At 37.0% G+C, this 19795-nt stretch overlaps 1 protein-coding gene across 1 annotated transcript in view; it reads right to left on the minus strand.

Moving 5' to 3' along the window:
* Window positions 1-563: 563 nt before the first annotated feature.
* DBF4 (DBF4 zinc finger) overlaps window positions 564-19795 on the minus strand; it is a 40816-nt gene continuing 21584 nt past the window's right edge. Inside the window, exons 11-12 of the mRNA XM_042780812.1 lie at window positions 3481-3605; window positions 564-1545 (exon numbers count right to left, since the gene is read on the minus strand). Coding sequence (XP_042636746.1) covers window positions 564-1545; window positions 3481-3605 — 1107 coding nt within the window. The remainder of the gene's footprint in view (window positions 1546-3480; window positions 3606-19795) is intronic.

Raw genomic sequence — 19795 nt, forward strand, 5'->3', positions numbered from 1 at the left:
AAAAAAAAAAAAAATCACCAGCATAGATAGCTTAAAAATTCCATTTCAGTAAGAACATGGACTAGATATATATTTGCATCCTTTAAATTTAAAATATTGCCAATATAAACTATATCTCATTTGCCAAGAAATACAAAAATACACTTTTACAAGTGTCCATATATCTGATAATGATTTCCAAAATCCAAATATAGAAAATCTGTTCTTTTCCATATGAAATTTAGGTTCTTATAGACGATAACTGATATTGTCATGTTATCATAGGAGTCCATTTAACATTCAAACAGTTTTCAATGACATAAAGCAAACTACATTATTATTCATAAAAATTCTTAGGAAACAATTATGAACACAGTAGGCAAAATTAGAACTTTATCCTACAATTTTTCTATAATAGGTATTCAATTTTATAGAAAAATACAAATATTACCTTTACTTTTAATATTTACATATGGTTCTGTAAACAAAGTTGGCAAAAATACCCTAAGAATTTTTACACATATTTATAAAGATTTCAAGAATATGATCCTTATCACTTCTAAAAAGTATGTATTTTTAAAAGATTAAAAGCCAGTAAATGTAGAATTTGAAGGGGAAGAAAAAAACATTGACAACAGATTACTTGAGTTTTCTTCTTCCCAAATATCTAAAGCATCACATGTACCACTGTTTTCAGGATAGCTTGTAAAACCCAAAAATTCTGATTTCTCTTCACTAGTCTGAAATAATTCCAATAAAGATTGTACTGGTGAACTACAAAGTCTGTTTTCTTCTTCTGTAATAAGAAATTCATCTTTTTTCTTATTTGGTTCCAGATTTCCTTTTTTATTTCTTCCTAAGAATAATTTCACTTTCCGGTGGATTTTACTATATTCTTGAGGTAAACTATCCACATTCTTGAGGTTACATCCATTGGATTCCTCAGGAGGGTTATGGGATGGAATCTTTTCTTGAATTGTTAGGTGCTCTTGTGAACTGTTTGTTGCTATCAGACCACAATCATGACCAAATACTGAGTTAAGGTTTTTTTCCTTCAGATCCTTTGCTGGAAAAAGGACAGTATCTGACTTTTGTGTCAGTTGAGATGCACTACTAATGTTATTGCAATTGAAAACTAGTGTAGATGTCTGTAGTCTATATGGACAGTGATTCACCTTTAGTTCTTCTAAGTTACTTTCATTTGTAATTAATTTATGTTCAGAAACATCAAGAATACATCCTTGTTTATTTTTCTGTAAAGGCAGCTGTGTAAAATTCTGTTTTATGTCATTTTCTGTTATATTTAATATGGAACATTTACTAGTCTTTTTCTCAAGTTCTCTTGGCTCATTTGAAAGACAAAGGGAAGGTTCTGAAATGAACGTAAGTTCTTGTTGAGGTTCTTGGGTTTCTTTATACAGGAAATTCTGCTCGATCACCTGTATAATATTATTTCCTCCAAAGTCACTCTGAGGCATATGCTGCAATTCTAGCTGTTCTTTTGGTTCAGTCTTCTTAAAGACATTTGTAGTAAGAGGAAAAAGGGATGCAACACTGTATTTTACTCTTTGTAGAGGAGAAAAGAAGAAAGTTAAAAGAATTGCGATCAACGTAAGTAATAGTTAAAAATTAAATTAGAAAAATTTAAAACTATTTTGCATACTTATTTAACTCACAAAACTATTACAGAAGCACAGAAATCTTAACGTTTCCCAAATTTACTTTAGATATTTTTGAAGTAATAAAACTTTCCACATGTAAAACTGACAACATTAGGGTACTTCTTTCTCATCTGCATTCTTCCACTCCCTCACAGAGGTAACAAATATTTGGCTTTGGGTTTAAAACTACTTGTACTCATGTAAATCAAAGAAAAATGATAATAAAGTGATTGGGATCTGTCACTAATTTTGTTTTCATTATCTTGAAATAGTTCATAATTTATGTGCTTTGATTTACACAAATGCTCATTTCCTTATTTTACATAGCAATGTGAGTGGTTTTTTTGAAAACTAAAGCAGAAACATTTTAATTTATATTTAAATTATATTTAAATTCAAATTAAGTTGACAACTTGGTAACTGTATTTCTAAAGAAGAAAAACTAGCAATACTTAAGTTTCACAAACACATCTGACCTGAAACCCTTTACTTCCTGGAGCATCTTGATATCCTTAGATGCTAGTTTATATTAGATTACATAAGCATAGAAAGTTAACAGCTCACCAATTGTTTTTACACACGACACAGATTAACACTGAGAAATGTAGAACTCTACCTGTCCCTTCAACCAGAATGGCTCTTTTTACATTTGTTTTGTTTATACTTCATGATTCCCTTTGAACAAGTGAGGGCAGGGAGGAGGGGGGAACTAATCCAACACTGCTCTTTCCTTTGTCCAGAGAAGTCTAGGTGATTTACCAACAGAGGTAAAAATAGTGCAAATAATAAAGTATAATTAACGTAAGTGATTAATGAAGATAGCTTACAAATATAAATACTAGTTCAGAATTTTACTATAGAATGTTTTTAGGGAAATTTAAATTCTTACAGTAGCCAACAGTTTTAATAGTTGGAAATATACTTCCTCTCAAAATGCTGTATTATTAAATCAGTCATGAGCAACCATTCTGAATGTTGCAGAAATTTGAGGTTTAAGAAGTATTTTACCTACATGTAGCCAAAAAGCTTTCTAGATATTTTCCAGAAGCTATATCTTGGTATCAAATTTTCTAATCATCTTTATGTCTTAAGATTAATCTAAAAATACTAAGAACTGAATAACCTAGCAGTTTTCATCTATCAGTATATAAATATGAAAGCATTTCTTTCTCTTATTTTAGATTTATGGGAATAATCAAACTAGTACTGTTTTATCAGTGTGTAGTTGTACATTAAATGCAATCTATTCACATATAAAAGTCCTATCAGTACCTTTAGTAAATTTTAGTAGAAAGAACAGACTAAGGAGAGAGATTTAGTGAAAGACGATGAAATGAGAGGCAAGTGGCAAAAGGTTTTTTATAAAAACCTTTTAAGATTTTCTAAAAATTGTGAGCCTTTTTAGCCTGAAAAAATTAAAACTTTGTAATTGTAGATCAGAAATGACAAATTTTGGCCTGCAAAGCAAATCTAGCCTGCTGTCTATTTTTCTAAATAGTTTTACCGGAACATACTGTCTGTGGCTGCTTTCATACAACAATGGCAAAGTCTAGTGGTTGCGAAAGAGACCTATGTCTCATAAAGCATAAAATACTACCTGGCACACACACACAAAAGAAATAAAACTTGCCAACTCCTGCACTAAACTTTATTGTCAAGCAGACCTTAAAAGTAATCTGAAGTAAGCACTTTTGGTAATAGGGTGAGGAAAAGATGGAAGAAATAATTATTTCTTAAGCATAATTATATCGTTATAATACAAAGTCCTTCTAAGAACATCAAATTTTGTATTTACAATGAGTTTAATAAAATAATCATTAAAATTGTATTGCTAAATTACCTTTTCTTTTTAGGTGTGTCCCTTTCATATTCAACAAAGTCAAAAACTAACTTAGATATGATGTCATCAACAATTTGATACTGGTTGCTCTGTGCAAAGTTTCTGTGTTGCTCACATAGAAGATGCTAAAATAAAATATAAAAACATATATTTAAAAAAAAAATGTATCTTTTTGTTCAGGTTTCCTAACATTTTCAAGTTCATAAAATTCAGTTTCCAATGAAAATACCCTTTTCACTTGACTTTAAAGGATGCTAAGAGATAAAAGTAGCAATTCTGAGAAACCACTAAAACTGTTTTGATTTTCACTGCTTTCCATTTTTTAGTGAGAAAAGTCAAGTACTAATTCACTTGTGGTTACAATGGAACTTTAAAAATTTGAATTTTATCAGAAAATGAAGATAACAGTAACATCTGGCACTAAATGTGTGCCGATATTTTTGGAAAACATTTTTCCCTCTAATATATTTTACCCTTATACATTTATCACTAAGTAAGTAAGGCAGGGTTAATAAAACATCAATTGGGCGTGAAATACAATTTAATACACAAGCAAATGAATCACATTGAACGCTGTGAAGTATAAAAAATACGAAAAATTCGTAGTTGAAGAATATATTTAAGAATGATCAAATAAATGATCTCAATTAATCCATGCTCATAATAGAGAATACAGAAATTATTCTCAATCTTAAGAGTGGTCAAGAAAAAAACAAAAAAAAAGGTCACAGTTTACTGGGATAAAACTTACAGGAAACAAAATTCTGTCTGAATAAATGAAATGTCCAACCTAAGCCCTATAATTTGTCTGTTAGCTTTTCAGGGAATTTAGAAGCTTCTAGCAAGATGACCATGGAAAACCTCATTTCTGTTTCCCAAGCATCATATAATTCTAAGTTTTGATGAGTAGATATTTCCAAAAACTGAATTTTCTACTGGTCACAAAGGATTCTGGAATACATATATAACCTTACTTTCAAAATAATTTACAATATGCCAAGTATAACTAAACAAATAAAAATGACTAAATTTTTAAAAAACAACTGTATCGATTTGGATTCAAATTAATCACATTTTTGGAAAAGAAAATATTAATTAATAAATAAAGTAAAACAATCTCCAAGTTTTATGTAGTTCCCTTCTAATTTCTTCTTGCCTTTCTTCATCCATTAGGTCATGATTTAAATATTACTTCATCAGTTGTGCTTTCTATGCCCCTCATTCTAGGTTAAGAAACATCATTATTACCACTGTTCCTTGTACTTCCACTTTGTGACACTCGTAACACTTGCAAATAAATGTACGCTACCTATTTTCTCTGCCAGACCACAGGATACATCTGCAATGTTGTTGCTTTATTTCTGGTACTCAAATGTATTTTTTAAATATATTTGATTATGTTGTTGTTGTTATGGGCCGTCGAGTCGGACCCAACTCATAGCGACACCTCCTTGGGTTTGACGCAGTTTCACTACGGAAGTAGATTGCTCCATGTTTTCTCCGAGGAGTGGCTGGTGGGTTTGAAATGCCAACCTTCTGGTTAGCAATCAAGTGCCTTAGGCACTGTGCTACCAGAGCTCCCATAGTTGATTATAAATAGAACCAAATCATTCTGAAATATGACTCAATAAACAAAATAATACCTTACTTATTCTTAGTGACTATGAATATGCAAAAAATATTTTAAAATATTAGTCCCAATGTCTAGTTCTAATTGTACTTTCTTGCAGCAACCAGTGGCCAAGGTTTTCATTTTCTATCCCCAGCATTTTCTGACCATCAACCTAGGATCACAAAACTGATATTCAGGAAAGCATCCATTCTAAACTATTTCTATAACAGCAAAGTAAAATTTCATGACAAATCTGTAATTTTAACTTCAAAATTGATTTCTGAGAAAATGAAATATGTCTAAGAAAATTTAATTTTGATTAAAAACAATTTTTTTTTTTTTTTTAAATTGTGATTTGGGTGAAGATTTACAGAGCAAATTCACTTTCCATACAGCAGTTCACATACACTTTGTCTCATGACATTGATCACAGTTTACCACAATGCAACAGCTCCCCTCCGCTTCCTCCCCATAGTTACCTCTTCTCAGTGTCCATCCCTGGATACACTCCTGCCCCTGAACTGTCTCGCTGTGCATAAGCAGCCCTTCTTTCTCCCATGATCGTTCTCTCCAAAGAATATATCTACCTGAGATAAATGTTCAAGTCATATGCCTGTCTTTTGTTTGGCTGGAAACCATAGGTGTGGGTTCAATTCCAGACCTGAAGGGCAGCTAGGGGCCATAGTCTCAGTGCTTCCACCAGGCTCTATCGGACCAGTAAACCTGGTCCCCCACCTTTTGTTTTTCTCCAAATGATTTAGAGTTTTGTTCCACATTGTTCTCCCTCTCTATCAAGGATCTCCTACATAGATCCCCTTCCAAGTGGATGATAGTGGTAGCCGGGTACCATCTAGTTCTTCTGGTCTCATAGTCATATAGGCTGCAGATCAGATGGTGTACCAGTCGCTAGGACTAATTGTTTCCATGAATTTTGGTTTTCTTCATTCTTCTTTGCGCTGGATGAGGAGAGACCCATTGTTGCATCTAGATGGAAGCTTACTAGCTTTTAAGATCCCAGTCGCTACTCGCCAAAGTAGGAGGTGGAACAATGTTTTGTATAGTATGTTATGCCAATTGAGCTTGATGTCCCCTGCGACTATGGTCCCAAGCCCAAGAGGGGGACTGAAGGTGAATTGGTGCAAGAGATCCTGGATAGAGTGGGAGAACAATGTGGAACAAAACTCGGTCCCTGTGGGTGGCTGGCTGTGACCAAGCAGTGACCACAACCTTGCCCCTTGTCAACTCTACTATACACCTGGGAATTCTGATCATTCACATAAACTTATAGGACCATTGTCTGACAACCCTATACATATTCTTGGATATACTCCCCAGTTTCCCAGTTTATAGACATACCTAATAATTCAGCCTGTACACCCATCTATCCACCAATATACCCATGTTTGCCTTCACTGACAACACAGTACTGTATGTGCAAAAGGGTTCATCTTTGGATTAAAAACAATTTTTAACTGTTACCCATGTTTCTTTACTTTTCTCTATTAAAAAAACTGACTACAAAGTACTAACAGCTTTTGGATTATAAAATAAACTTCAAATTAGAGTCTGAAGACAGACATACTTTATGAAGTAGGTATTTTAAAGTATTATTCCTTCTTCTTGAATACATGAGCTTGAATATACCCCACTTGAATTTTTATTTGACACACAAAACACTAATGACTGAATGAGACCAAAAGAGTGTGAGATGACATCAAGGCCCTTATACATGAATAAAGCAAAAGGTCACAAAAAAGACAGGAAAGAAAAAAACACACACTTGTCATTTCTCAAGCTGAAAGGACTGAAGAAAAAATTTAAGCCTCAAGTTGTAATACTGAAGGACTCTATGGCCAAATATTGAATGATGCAGGAAGCATCAAAAGATGGAAGGTGAAGGAAACCAAAGATGCAAGGAAACAATTAGTCAAGGGACTGGTAGACCATGCATTCCTCAGCCTGTATGACCACGAGACCAGAAGAACTAGATGGTGCCCGGCTACTATTGTCAACCACTCGGAGGGGGGTTGAAGGGGAATTGGTGCAAGAGGTCCTGGATAGAGTGGGAGAACAATGTGGAACAAAACTCAAAACCATAAAAAAAAAAAATGAGGTTTGCTGGTCTGATAGAGTCTAATGAGACCCAAGACTATGGCCCTTAGCTACCCTTCAGATCTGTAATTGAACTCACTCTTGTGGCTTCCAGCCAAATGGGGTGAACATTTACATTAGGTAGACGTATGACTTGCAGTGATCAATCATGGGAGAACAGAAGGGCAGGGTATGCACAGGGAGACAGCTCAGGGGTGGGAGCTCATGGGAGGGAAGGACACAGGGAAGAGTAACTACAGGGAGGAAATAGAAAGAGAGCTGTTAAACTGGAAAATTGCAGTGAATGTCATGAGGCAAAAATATGAACTGCTGTACGAAAAATGAATTTGCTCTGCAAATTTTCAACCAAATCACTTGGCAGCACCTAACAACAGCATTTTAATAAAAATTAAATAAATAACTAAAAAAAAAAAATGATAGAAAAAATATATGTACCAAAAAGAATTAGTCAACGTTCAGCCATATGAGGAGGTAGCATATGATCAAGAATGGATAATCCTGAAGGAAGAAGTCCAAGCTGTATTGAACACACTGATGAAAATCAAGGCTCCAGGAAACAATGGAATACCATGTGAGATGTTTCAACAAAGAGATGAAGCAGTGGAGGCACTCATTCATTTTTGCCAAGAAATTTGGAACACAGCTACTTGGCCAACTGATTGGAAATCAATCTGTACCTGAGCAAAAGCTAAGCAAAAGCATAAGAACATAATATGAGGAAGTTCAACAAGACAGAAAATAACAACACTGGAAAGGATGCAGAGAGATTGGGACTCTCATACACTACTCGTGTGACTGTAAAATGGTACAACCACTGTGGAAAGCAGTATGGCGATTCCTTAAAAAGTTGGAATTAGAAATATCATTTGACCCAGCCATTCCATTACTAGGTATATATCCTAAAGAAGTGAGAGCCATGACAAGAACAGATATAGGCACACCCATGTTCATTGTACCACTATTTACAATAGCAAAAAGATGGAAACAACCTAGGTGTCTATCAACTGAGGAATGAATACTCAAACTATGGTACATACAAATAATGGAATACTATGCAACCCTCAAGAATACCATAAAATCTGCAAAACACTGCATGATGTGGATTAACTTGGAGGATATTATGCTGAGTGAAATAAGTCAGTCACAGAAAGACAAATATTGTATTAGTCCATTATTGAAGAGTCAAGGAAAAGTTTATATATGGAAGGAAGCTTTCTTTGTTGGGTTACCATGGGTGGGAGGAGACGGTAGGGAATACCGTTAGATAGGTAGAGATAAGTATTGATTTGGGTGAAGAGAAGGGCAATGTACTAAATATGAGTGATCAACATGGTGGCACTGAGGAAGAGGAAAACATAGAGAGGTATATGGGAGGTATAAACAACAAAGATGAACCCTTTTGCACCTACAGTACTGCATTGTCAGTGAAGGCAAACATGGGTATATGGGCGGACAGATGGGTGGATAGGCTGAACTACTAGGTATGTCTATGAAGCGGGGAGTGTACCAAGACCATGTATAGGGTTGGCAGACCATGGTTCTACAAGTGTTTTTGTACGTTCTGTAAGAATTCCCAGGTGTATAGTAGAGCTGACAAGGGACAAGGTTGTAGTCACTTCTTGGTCACAGCCAACTACCCAGAGGGAGCAAACAGTTGAACCTGTGGGCTCCAGACCATAGTCACAGGGGACATCAAGCTCAACTGGCATAACATACTACATAAAACATTATTTCATCTCCTACTGCGGCAAGTAGCGACTGGGATCTTAAAAGTTTGCAAAGAGCCATCCAGATGCAACGATGGGTCTCTCCTCATCCAGAGCAAAGAAGAATGAAGGAAACCAAAGATTCATGGAAACAATTAGTCCAAGGGACTGGTATACCATGCAATCTGCAGCCTATACGACTATGAGACCAGAAGAACTAGATGGTGCTCAGCTACCACTGTCAACCACTCAAGAGGGGGATCTATGTAGGAGATCCTGGATAGAGTGGGAGAACAATGTGGAACAAAACTCAAAATCGTTTTGGGAAAAAAAAGGGCCCAGGTTTGCTGGTCTGATAAGAGCCTGGTGGAACTACTGAGACTATGGCCCCTAGCTGCCCTTCAGGTCTGGAACTGAACCCACTCCTGTGGCTTCCAGCCAAACAAAAGACAGGCATATGAGTTGAACATTTACCTGAGGTAGATATGCTCCTTGGAGAGAATAATCATGGGAGAAAGAGGGGTTGTTTATGCACAGGGAGACAGGTCAGGGAGCAGGAGTGCATGGAGGGATGGAATAGGGAAGAGGTAACTATCGGGAGAAAGTGGAAGGGGAGCTGTTGCATTGGGGTAAATTGTAGTCAATGTCAGGAAACAAGTGTATGTGAACTGCTGTATGGACAGTGAAAAGTGAATATGCTCTGTAAACTTTCACCCAAATCACAATTAAAAAAAGGAGAAAAAAAAAAAAGGACTAGAGACTCATTAACAACATACAACATTCAAGTGACAAAACCTTGCTTGCTTCAAGTGAAGAAGACTTGAAGCACTCACTGATAAAGATCAAAGACTACAGCTTTCACTATGGATTACAGCTCAACACACCAAAAACTAAACCAAACTCACTAATGCTGAATCAGATCCGATTCATAGAGACCCCTTCCTGGGTTTCCAAGGCATATCACTACGGAAGTAGATTGCCCAACCTTTCTCACAACTGGCCCAATAAGCAACATCATGATAAAGGGAAAAAAGACAGAAGTTGTCATAGTTTTCACTTGGATACACAATGACCACAGAGGCCGCAGTCAGGAAATCAAACAACATATTGTGCTGGGCTAATCTGCTGCAAAAGACCTTTTTAAAGTGTTAAAAAAAAAAGTGAAGTTGTCACTTTGCGGACTAAGGTGTGCCTGACCCAAGTCATGGTATTTTCAATGCTATGTGGGGGGAAAAAAGTGCTCATATGCATGTGAGGGAGCTCTGGTAGCATGGTGCTAAGGCACTTGACTGCTAACCGGAAAGCTGGTGGTTCAGACCTACCGGCCACTCCCTGGAAGGAAAGTTGGGCAATCTACTTCTGTAGTGATACAGCCTCGGAAACCCAAGGAGGGGTCACTACGAGTCGGGTCTGACTCAACAGTACGTAACAGTAACAACAACAACAACATATGCATGTGAAAGCTGGACAATGACTAAAGAAGACTGAAGAACTGATGCATTTGAATTATGGTGTTAGAAAAGACTACAGAATATGCCATAGACTGCCGTAAGAATGAACAAATCTGACTTGGAAGAAATATAGCTAGAAAGCTTACAAGTGAGAATGGCCAAGACCTTGTCTCACGTACCTGTTATCAGAAGGGATCAGTCCCTGGAGAAGGATATCTCACTTGGTAAAGTAGAGGGTCAATGAAAAAGAAGAACCTCAATGAGATGGATTGACACAGTGGCTGCAAAAGTGGGCTGAAACACAGCAATGACTGCGAAGATGGTGCAGGACTGGGCAGTGTTTCGCTCTGTTGTACATAAGGTTACTATGAGTAAGGATTGACTTGACAGCACCTAACAGCAATATTCCTTCTCCTTAACCTTCCTACTGTCTTCTACCAAAACAAACCTCTCTACCATTTTAAATATTAATAATTCAAATAATAATAGCTAACATTTATTGAGCACTTACTATATGCCAGGCATTGTCCACGGTCACACAGACAGGGAGCCAGGATTCAGACCCAAGTAGCCTGAATCTTGCTGTTTTAATTAATTAGTTTACAAACTGTGATAGCTCTCATCTTCAAAACTTTCCCTTAATATCCTTTTAAATATTGTTATTTCTTTCTGTTACTTCAAAAGAATTGTCTTCACTTTCTTCAATTCTCCATTAATTAGTAAATAACAAACCTGCTCAGGACTGTATTAGTCATTCTTGACTCAATACTTGTCATTTCCCACATCCAATTTGATGGCAGCTCCATTAGGATAAATACACGATCTGGCCATGTGTCATCATTCCTATTACCATCATTTCATCCAGCCCTCTATCATCTGTTCTTTGATCCCATCAATCACTTTAACTTAAGATTTTTGCACTTACTGTTCCCTCTGCCTGGAATGCTACTCCTTGAGATATCCCAAAGTCTTGTCCTCTAACTTCTTCCAGGTCTCCTGTTCAAATGTTACCTGTCAGTTAGGTATTCCTTGTCTCATCTAAACAAGTAACTATCTCCATTCCTGGTTTTATGTTTTTTCATACCATTAACATAACCTTCTCTATACATAATTTATGTTTTATCCTGTGGTTACCTGTCCACCCCCTTTCATAGAATGTAAGTTTTATGAGGGCAGGGAATTGGTTCATTTCTTCACTACTGTTGATGCAGGGAAGTAAATGCTACAAAGTAGGGTTCTTAAAATTTAATGTATTTCTATCACCTCAGGAAGATGGCAGCATACCAATAACCCATACATTTGATCCCTCTTCTAAGTTAGACTCTGAGTAACTAGGTAATACAGATACAAATAATGGTCCTAGAGTTATGAGCAACTAAGGAGAAGATAAAGTATTAGATTCAGTGAAGGCAAAGAAAGAGAGAAGATTAAACAACTAGGAAAAATAAACAAACCCACTTAGCCAGCAGAGATGAAGACAGAGAGGAGTCATTACAAATACAAAACACGGCGAGACAGAGAGAAAGAGAAAAAAATTAAAATATAATGGAACCTACGGGCATTGGGGACTCAGAATACTCACATTAGTCTTATGAGTGACCTGGGGCTCTGAGTATGATAATCTTACTGGGAAACAGATCAAGACCCTCCCTTGGCTTGGGCTACTGTGGAGTCCAGAAATGAGTGGGGGAAAGGAAGAATCTCCCTCCAAGTAGGCGGAGCCCCAGAGTGTGTGCACAGCAGGGGGCTTGAGTTCAACTCTTCCATGACCCCCTTTAGCAAATAGGGGACCCGGTTACTGATACTTCGTGGTTTCTCAATCCAAGCAGAAAGTGGTGGCCTTCTATCCATTGGGGTGTCTGTCAGTTTTGAATTGTGGGTCTTTGATTGACAGTAGGATGTCATCATCAGTAGACATCTCAGAAGGACAAAGACTACCCTGCCCAAGCCTGCATCGCTGACTGAATTATTGCGCCCAGCTCTGGAAAACTCCTTCTACTTTTCCATCCTGCAGCTCACTTCTGGTGCTTTTTCTTTTTCTTTTTCTTTCTTCCTTTTCTCCCCTGCCTCATCTCATAGGAGGAACACACTAAGCCTCTTCCAGACAACCGAAGCTATTACACTGAACACCTTACCCAACAGACTCCAATAGACAGGTAACACCAATAGCTCCTATGCCACAGGATCAACAACAGATGGTGGACAACTCTGCACACCCCAATTCCAAATCCTCTTCACAACGAACAGAAACCTGTGCCCACATCTCCACCAGTGATTCCATTAACACAGAGAGAGCTGGAGAGTGACCCAGTACAGTGGAGTTAATAATCAAAGAAGAACACCTGCTCCACATGTTCAGATATAGTAAAACATAAAATCAGGGTGAAACAAATCAATACATAACTTACAATTAAACACAAGTGCAAAATGTCTAGGAAATAAAAGACAAACTCAAATCAAACAAAACAAATACCAACAACCACAAAAAAACAGGACAAGACAAGAGAAATAAAAGCCCAGGCTAAAGAATTAACTATCATGGAAGAAGAACAAGCAATAGAACTGACAAGGAATTCAGAAGGTGTATATACAGGACTCTCCAAGAGCTCAAGGAAACCATAAAGAGAAACAAGAAGAAGATAGATGGTACCCTGGAAGAATTCAGGAAAATCAAGAACAAAATAACAAGATAAAGACACATTAGGACTCATACAAAATTACAGAGGTAGATAACAGTGGAAGGACAGAAGAGTAGACTAGAACTGGCTAAAGAATGCACTTCCCAACTACAAGATGAATCCCTTCATGCCAATCTGTAGGAAGAAAAATCGGAACAAAGATTTAAAAGAAATGAAGAGAACCTAAGAGTTATATGGGATGATATGAAAAGAAACAAGATATGCCTGACTGGAATACCAGAACAAAAGGTGGCAAAAACAACAACAAACACACACACACACACACACAGAGAAAATTGCCAAAACTTGCTAACAAAAAATTTCCCCCGTATCATGGAGGAAGAAAAGATACTCATCCAAGAAGCTCAATGAATGCCATACAGGATAGATATCAAGACAAACTCACCAAGACAAATCATAATCAAATTATCCAAATCAAAGACAAAGAAAGAATCTTGGGAGCAGCTTAGGAAAAATGAAATGTCACCTACAATGGACAACCAATAAGACTAAGCACTGATTTCTCAGCAGAAACCATGCAGGCAAGACAATGGGATGGCATATATAAAACCTTGAAGGAAAATAACTTCCAACCAAGAATTGCATATCCAGCCAAACTGTCCCTCAAATGAGGGTGAAACCAAGGCATTTAAAGACAAACAGAAATTAAGAGAATTTGTAGAAACCAGACCAACCCTACAAGAAATGCTAGAGGGCGTCCTTCCAGTGGAGAACCTACAACAGAGAACAACAAATTAAAATGAAAACACTTGACACCACCACTTAGAAACCAAACCAGAAATAGATGCTCAAAACAAGTTCACAAAATAATGCACACAGAGAAATAAGGGAGTCAACTTGCAGATGAAACCAGGAACAAAGCAAATAGTGGGAATAAAAGTTTTAATTACAAAACTTCTAAATGGAGAGGAAGACAGAACAATGTCTTTATGGAACAGACTGTCCCAAACTTAGGGAGTTAATAATTTACTTCAGGGTAATCACAAAGAAAATTAACAATCCTCCTAAACAAACTCAGAAAGAAAAAAACACATGGGCTTAGTAAACACAAAGCAAACAATAATGAAGAAAAGAAAAGAAACACTTGATAACAAAATGAGCTCAGCAAAGAAAAATATTTGGAACAAGGCAATCACCAACACAACAGAATGATAATAAATTCATACCTATCACTAATTACAGGTGATCTGGTGGCATAGTGCCTAAGGTACTTGACTACTAACCAGAGGGCTGGCAATTCAAACCCATGAGCCACTCCTCAGAATGAAGATTTGGCAATCTACTTCCATAGTGATATGCAAACCCAAGGAGGGGTTGCTATGAGTTGGCTCCAACTCAATGGCATTGAGAGTCAGATCACCAAGTACACTAAATATGAATGGGCTAAATGCACCAGTCAAGAGAAAGAGAGCAGCAGGTTGGATAGAAAAAGAAAATCCATCAATACACGGCCTACAAGAGACCCACCCCAGACACAGAGATAAAAACAAATTAAAAATTAAGGGGTGGAAAAAATGTATCAAGCTAATGGCAACCAAAAAAGAGCAGAAGTGGCAATGTTGATTTCTGATAAACTAGACTTCAAGGTGAAAATAGCACAAGGGACAAAGAAGGACACTACATAATGCTAAAAGGATCACTTGACCAAGAAGACTTTACCATAATAAATACCTAAGTATCCAATGAAAGTGCTCCAAAATACAGAAAGCAAATATTAACTGAATTGAAAAGAAAAATAAAAAATTCTAGAATAAGGAGCTCTGGCAGCATAGTGCCTAAGGCACTTGACTGCTAAGCAGAAGGCTGGAGGTTCAAACCCACCAGCCACTCCTCGGAAGGAAGGTTAGGCAATCTACTTCTGTAGTGATAATGCCTCACAAACCCAAGGAGGGGTCGCTGTAAGTTGGGTCCAACTCGACGGCACATAACAACAACACAGTAGTTGCAGGAGACTTTAACACACACTTTCAAGGAGGGACAGTACAACTAGAAAAAAACTCAACAAAGGTACAGAAGAACTCAACAGCACAATCAATCAACTTGCCATCATAGACATACACAGAGCACTCCACCCAACAAAAGCACAATACAAATTCTTCTCCAGTGCACCTGGATTATTCTCCATAGGCCATAAGTTAGAACACAAAACAAGCCTCAGTAAATTTAAAAACACTGAAATACTACAAAGCATCTTCTCAGAGCACAATGCTATCATAAGATCAAGGAAAAAATATCAAATATGTGGAACCTGAATAATACACTGCTCAAAACTACTGGGAACAGAAGAAATGAAGTGTGAAATAAAAAAATTCCTAGAAACAAATGAGAATGAAGATACAACTTACCAAAATCGTTGGGACACAGTGGAAGCAGTACTCGGAAGTCATTTTACAGCAATAAATGCACACATCAAAAAAGGGGAAAGAATCAAAATCAACAATTAAAATCAAAATTAACTCAACAACTCCAACAATTAGAAAATGAGCAATGAAAGAAACCTACAGTATTGAGAACTAAGGAAATAATAAAGATAAGAGCAGAAATAAACAAAGCAGAAAATAAAAAAAAAAAAAGAGAAAATCAAAAAAACAAGAAGCTGGTTCTTCAAAAAGATTAACAAAATTGACAAACCACTGGCAAATTTAACAAAGGAAAAAACAAGAAGATGCAAATAATACAAATAATAAACAAAAGGGTGACATCACAACAGAACCAACTGAAATAAAAAATAACAGTATTATGAAGATCTGTACTCCAATAGATTTCAGAACCCAGAAGAGATGGACAACCTGCTAGAAACACAAAACCTACCTAAATTATCCCAGTTGGAGATAGAATACTTGAACAGACCCAAAACAAAAGAAGAAATTGAGAAAGTCATAAAAAAAAAATTCCCACACAAAAAAGCCCTTGCCCAGATAGCATCCCTGAAGAATTTTCCCAAACATTCAGGGAAGACCTGACACCTATACTACTCAAACTATTCCAGAACATAGAAAAAGATGGAATACCCCCAAATTCATTCTATGAAGCAAACGTAACACTGATATCAAAACCAGGAAAAGACACCACTAAATAGGAACACTAAAGACCAGTATCTCACATGAATACAGAGGCAAAAATCTTCAACAAAATCCTAGCCAACACAATCTAACAACATATCAAGAAAATAATACATCACAACCAAGTGGGATTCATACCAGGTATACAAGAATGGTTCAATGTCAGAAAATCAATCCATGTAATCCACCACATAAAAGAATCATATGATCGTATCAATCAATCTACTCAGAAAAGGCATACAACAAAATCCCACACCCATTCCTGTTCAAAACTCTCAGCAAAATAGCGACAGAAGGGAAATCTTCGACATAATAAAAGACATATATGCAAAGCCAACAGCCAAAATTATTGTTAATGGAGAAAGACTCAAAGCATTCCCTTTGCGAAAGGGAACCAGTCAAGGATGCCCTCTATCACCACTTCTATTTAACATTGTATTGGAAGTCCTAGCCAGGAAAATAAGGCAAGAAAGAGATAAAAGGCATCCAAATGGACAAAGGAGAAGTAAAGCTATCTTTGTTTGCACATGACATGATCCTATACATAGAAAACCCAAGAGACTCTGCAAATAAATTACTGGAACAAACAGAAAGGTTCAGCAAAGCAGCAGGATACAAGGTCAACATAAAAAAAATCAGGTGGATTCCTCTACATCAACAAAGAGGCCTCTGAAAAGGAAATAGGAGCTCTGGTGGCATAGTGCCTAAGGCATCTGACTGTTAAACAGAAGGCTGGCGGTTCAAACCCATCAGCCACGCCTTGGAAGGAAGGTTGGGCAATCTACTTCAGAAACCCAAGGAGGGGTCCCTATGAGTCAAATCCAACTTGATGGCAGTGAGTTTGGTTTTTCTGAAAAGGAATAAGGAAAACAATACCCTTTGCAACAGCTACCGAAAAGATAAACTATTTAGGAACAAATCTTACCAGAGACACAAAAGACCTATACAAAGAAAACTGTAAAACACTACTACAATAAACTACAAGGTATCTACATAAATGGAAGAACCTGCCTTGTTCATGGACAGAAAGAATGAATATTGTGAAAATGTCAATACTACCCAAAGCAATCTACACATTCAATGCAATCCCAATCCAGATACCATCAACATTTTTTAAGGACATAGAAAAAGCAATGACTAATTTCATAAGGAAAGGAAAGATTCTTCGGATAAGCAAAGCACTGCTGAAGAAGAAAAACAAAGCAGGAGGTCTCATACTCCCAGATCTCAAAACCTACTACACTATACAGCCACAGTAGTCAAAACAGCATGGTATTGGTACAATGATAGGCAGAAAGACCAATAGAATAGAATCAAAACCCAGAAACGGACCTATCCATTTATGGACAGCTGATCTTTGACAAAGGACCAAAACCCATTAAATGGGAGAGAGATAACCTCTTTAAGTAGTGCTCCCAAACTGGATATCCACTTGCAAAAAAATGAAACAAGACCCATATCACTCCCCACACACAAAAATGAATTCAAGCTGGATCAAAGACTTAAATGTAAAATCCAAAACTATAAAACTAATCAAAGATAAAACAAGGGCAAAGCTAGGGGCCCAAATTTACAGCTTAAATAGACTATCAAGCATAACCCAAAATACACAGGCAGCGGAAGAGAAGCTAGATGACTGGGACCTTTTAAAAAGTAAATTCTTATCTACACCAAAAAACTTCTCTTAAAGGGTAAAAAGACAACCTACAGATTGGGGAAATATTTGGCTACAACATATCTGACAACGGACTTACCTCCAAAATTTATATAAAACTTCAACATCTCAATGCCAAAAAAGACAAACAACTCAATTCAAAAATGGACAAGGGAAATGAACAGACTTCACTAAAGATATACAGGTAACCAACAAACACACGAGGAAATGCTCACAATCATTAGCCATTAGTGTGATGCAAATCAAAAGAACAATGAGATATCATCTAACCCCAGCAATAATAGCAAAGTTCAACAAGACAGAAAATAACAAATGTTGGCGAGGTTGCAAACAGATTGGAACTCTCACACATTACTGGTGGGACTGCAAAATGATACAATCATTATGGAAAATAGTATGGTGCTTTCTTAAAAAACTGAAAATATAAATATCATTTGATTCAGCAATTCTATTACTAGGAATATATGCTAAAGAGGTGAGAGATAGGACACAAACAGATATATGCACACCCATGTTCACTGCAGCACAATTCACTATAGCAAAAAGATGGACACAACCTAAATGCCCATCAACAGATGAATGGATAACCAAACTATGGTACATTCACACAATGGAATACTATGCAACATTAAAGAATAATGACAAATAAATGAATCATCTCACAATGTGGGTGAATTGGAGGACATTATGCTGAGTGAAATAAGTTAATCGCAGAATAAGTATTATATGAGCCCATTATTGTAAAAAGTCAAAGGAAGGTTTACTTACTTAGGGAAGGAAATTCACTTTGTTAGTTACTAGAGATGGGAGGGAAGTAGAGGGAAAATTTTGGACTAGTTGAGGGTCATATGTTGATCTGGGTAAAGGGAGGTAGGGTATGGAGAGTCTATGACCAGCATGATGACATTGGGGAAAAGACGGACACTGAAATGTGCACATAAGATATAGACAACAGAGGCAAATACTAGAACGTGCACAATACTGCATTACCACTAACACGAAACACCAGGCTACAGATAAATGCATAGACAGGTAAGAATATCAGGTAGGGGTAGGCGAACAGGAATATACCCTAGACCAAGGATAGATTTGGCTGAAGATAATCTTATATATGCACTTGTGGTACAAAATTAGTCACATACATTACAGAAGCAACAGAAGGCAGAGTTCGAATAACTTATCACAGACAACCAAATACCTTGAGAGAGAGAATCACTGGGCTGGCCAACTTGGGACTGTAGTCTTGGGGGACATCATGCTTAATTGGCACAATATAGTACATAAAAATCTTGTTCTACAACCTACTTTGGTGAGTAGCGACTAGGGTCTTAAAAGCTTTTGAGTGTCCATCTAAGACGCAATTATTGGTCTCCTTTCATCTGAGTCAAAGAAGAGTGAAGAAAATCAAAGTCATCAGGAAACAATTAGTACAAGGGTAAGATGGACCCCAAGACCAGAAGAAATAGATGATACTCAGCTACCAATGACAACGACTCAGAAAGGGATCAAAATTGGAGATCCTGGATAGAGTGGGAAGAAAACTGTGGAACAAAATCCAAAATCACAAAAATGACTAGCGCAGGGGACATCAAGCTCAATTGGCAAAACACACTACACAAAACATTGTTCCACCTCCCACTTTGGCAAGTTGTGACTGGGATCTTAAAAACTTGCAAGCAACCATCTAGATGAAACAATGGGTCTCTGCTCATCCACAGCAAAGAAGAATGAAGAAAACCAAAGATGCATGGAAACAATTAGTCCAAGGGACTAGTACACCATATGATCCGCAGCCTGTACGACTATGAGACCAGAAGAACAAGATGGTGCTCGGCTACCACTGTCAACCACTCAGAGGGGGATCTATGTAGGAGATTCTGGATAGAGAGCGAGAACAATGTGGAACAAGACTCAAAATCGTTTGGGGGAAAAAAAAAAAAAAAGGGGGGCCCAGGTTTGCTCGTCTGATAGAGCCTGGTAGAACCACTGAGACTATGG

Source organism: Orycteropus afer, unplaced genomic scaffold (assembly GCF_000298275.1).
Source record: "Orycteropus afer afer isolate SDZICR_OR568_19922 unplaced genomic scaffold, OryAfe1.0 scaffold00063, whole genome shotgun sequence".
NCBI lineage: Eukaryota > Metazoa > Chordata > Mammalia > Tubulidentata > Orycteropodidae > Orycteropus > Orycteropus afer.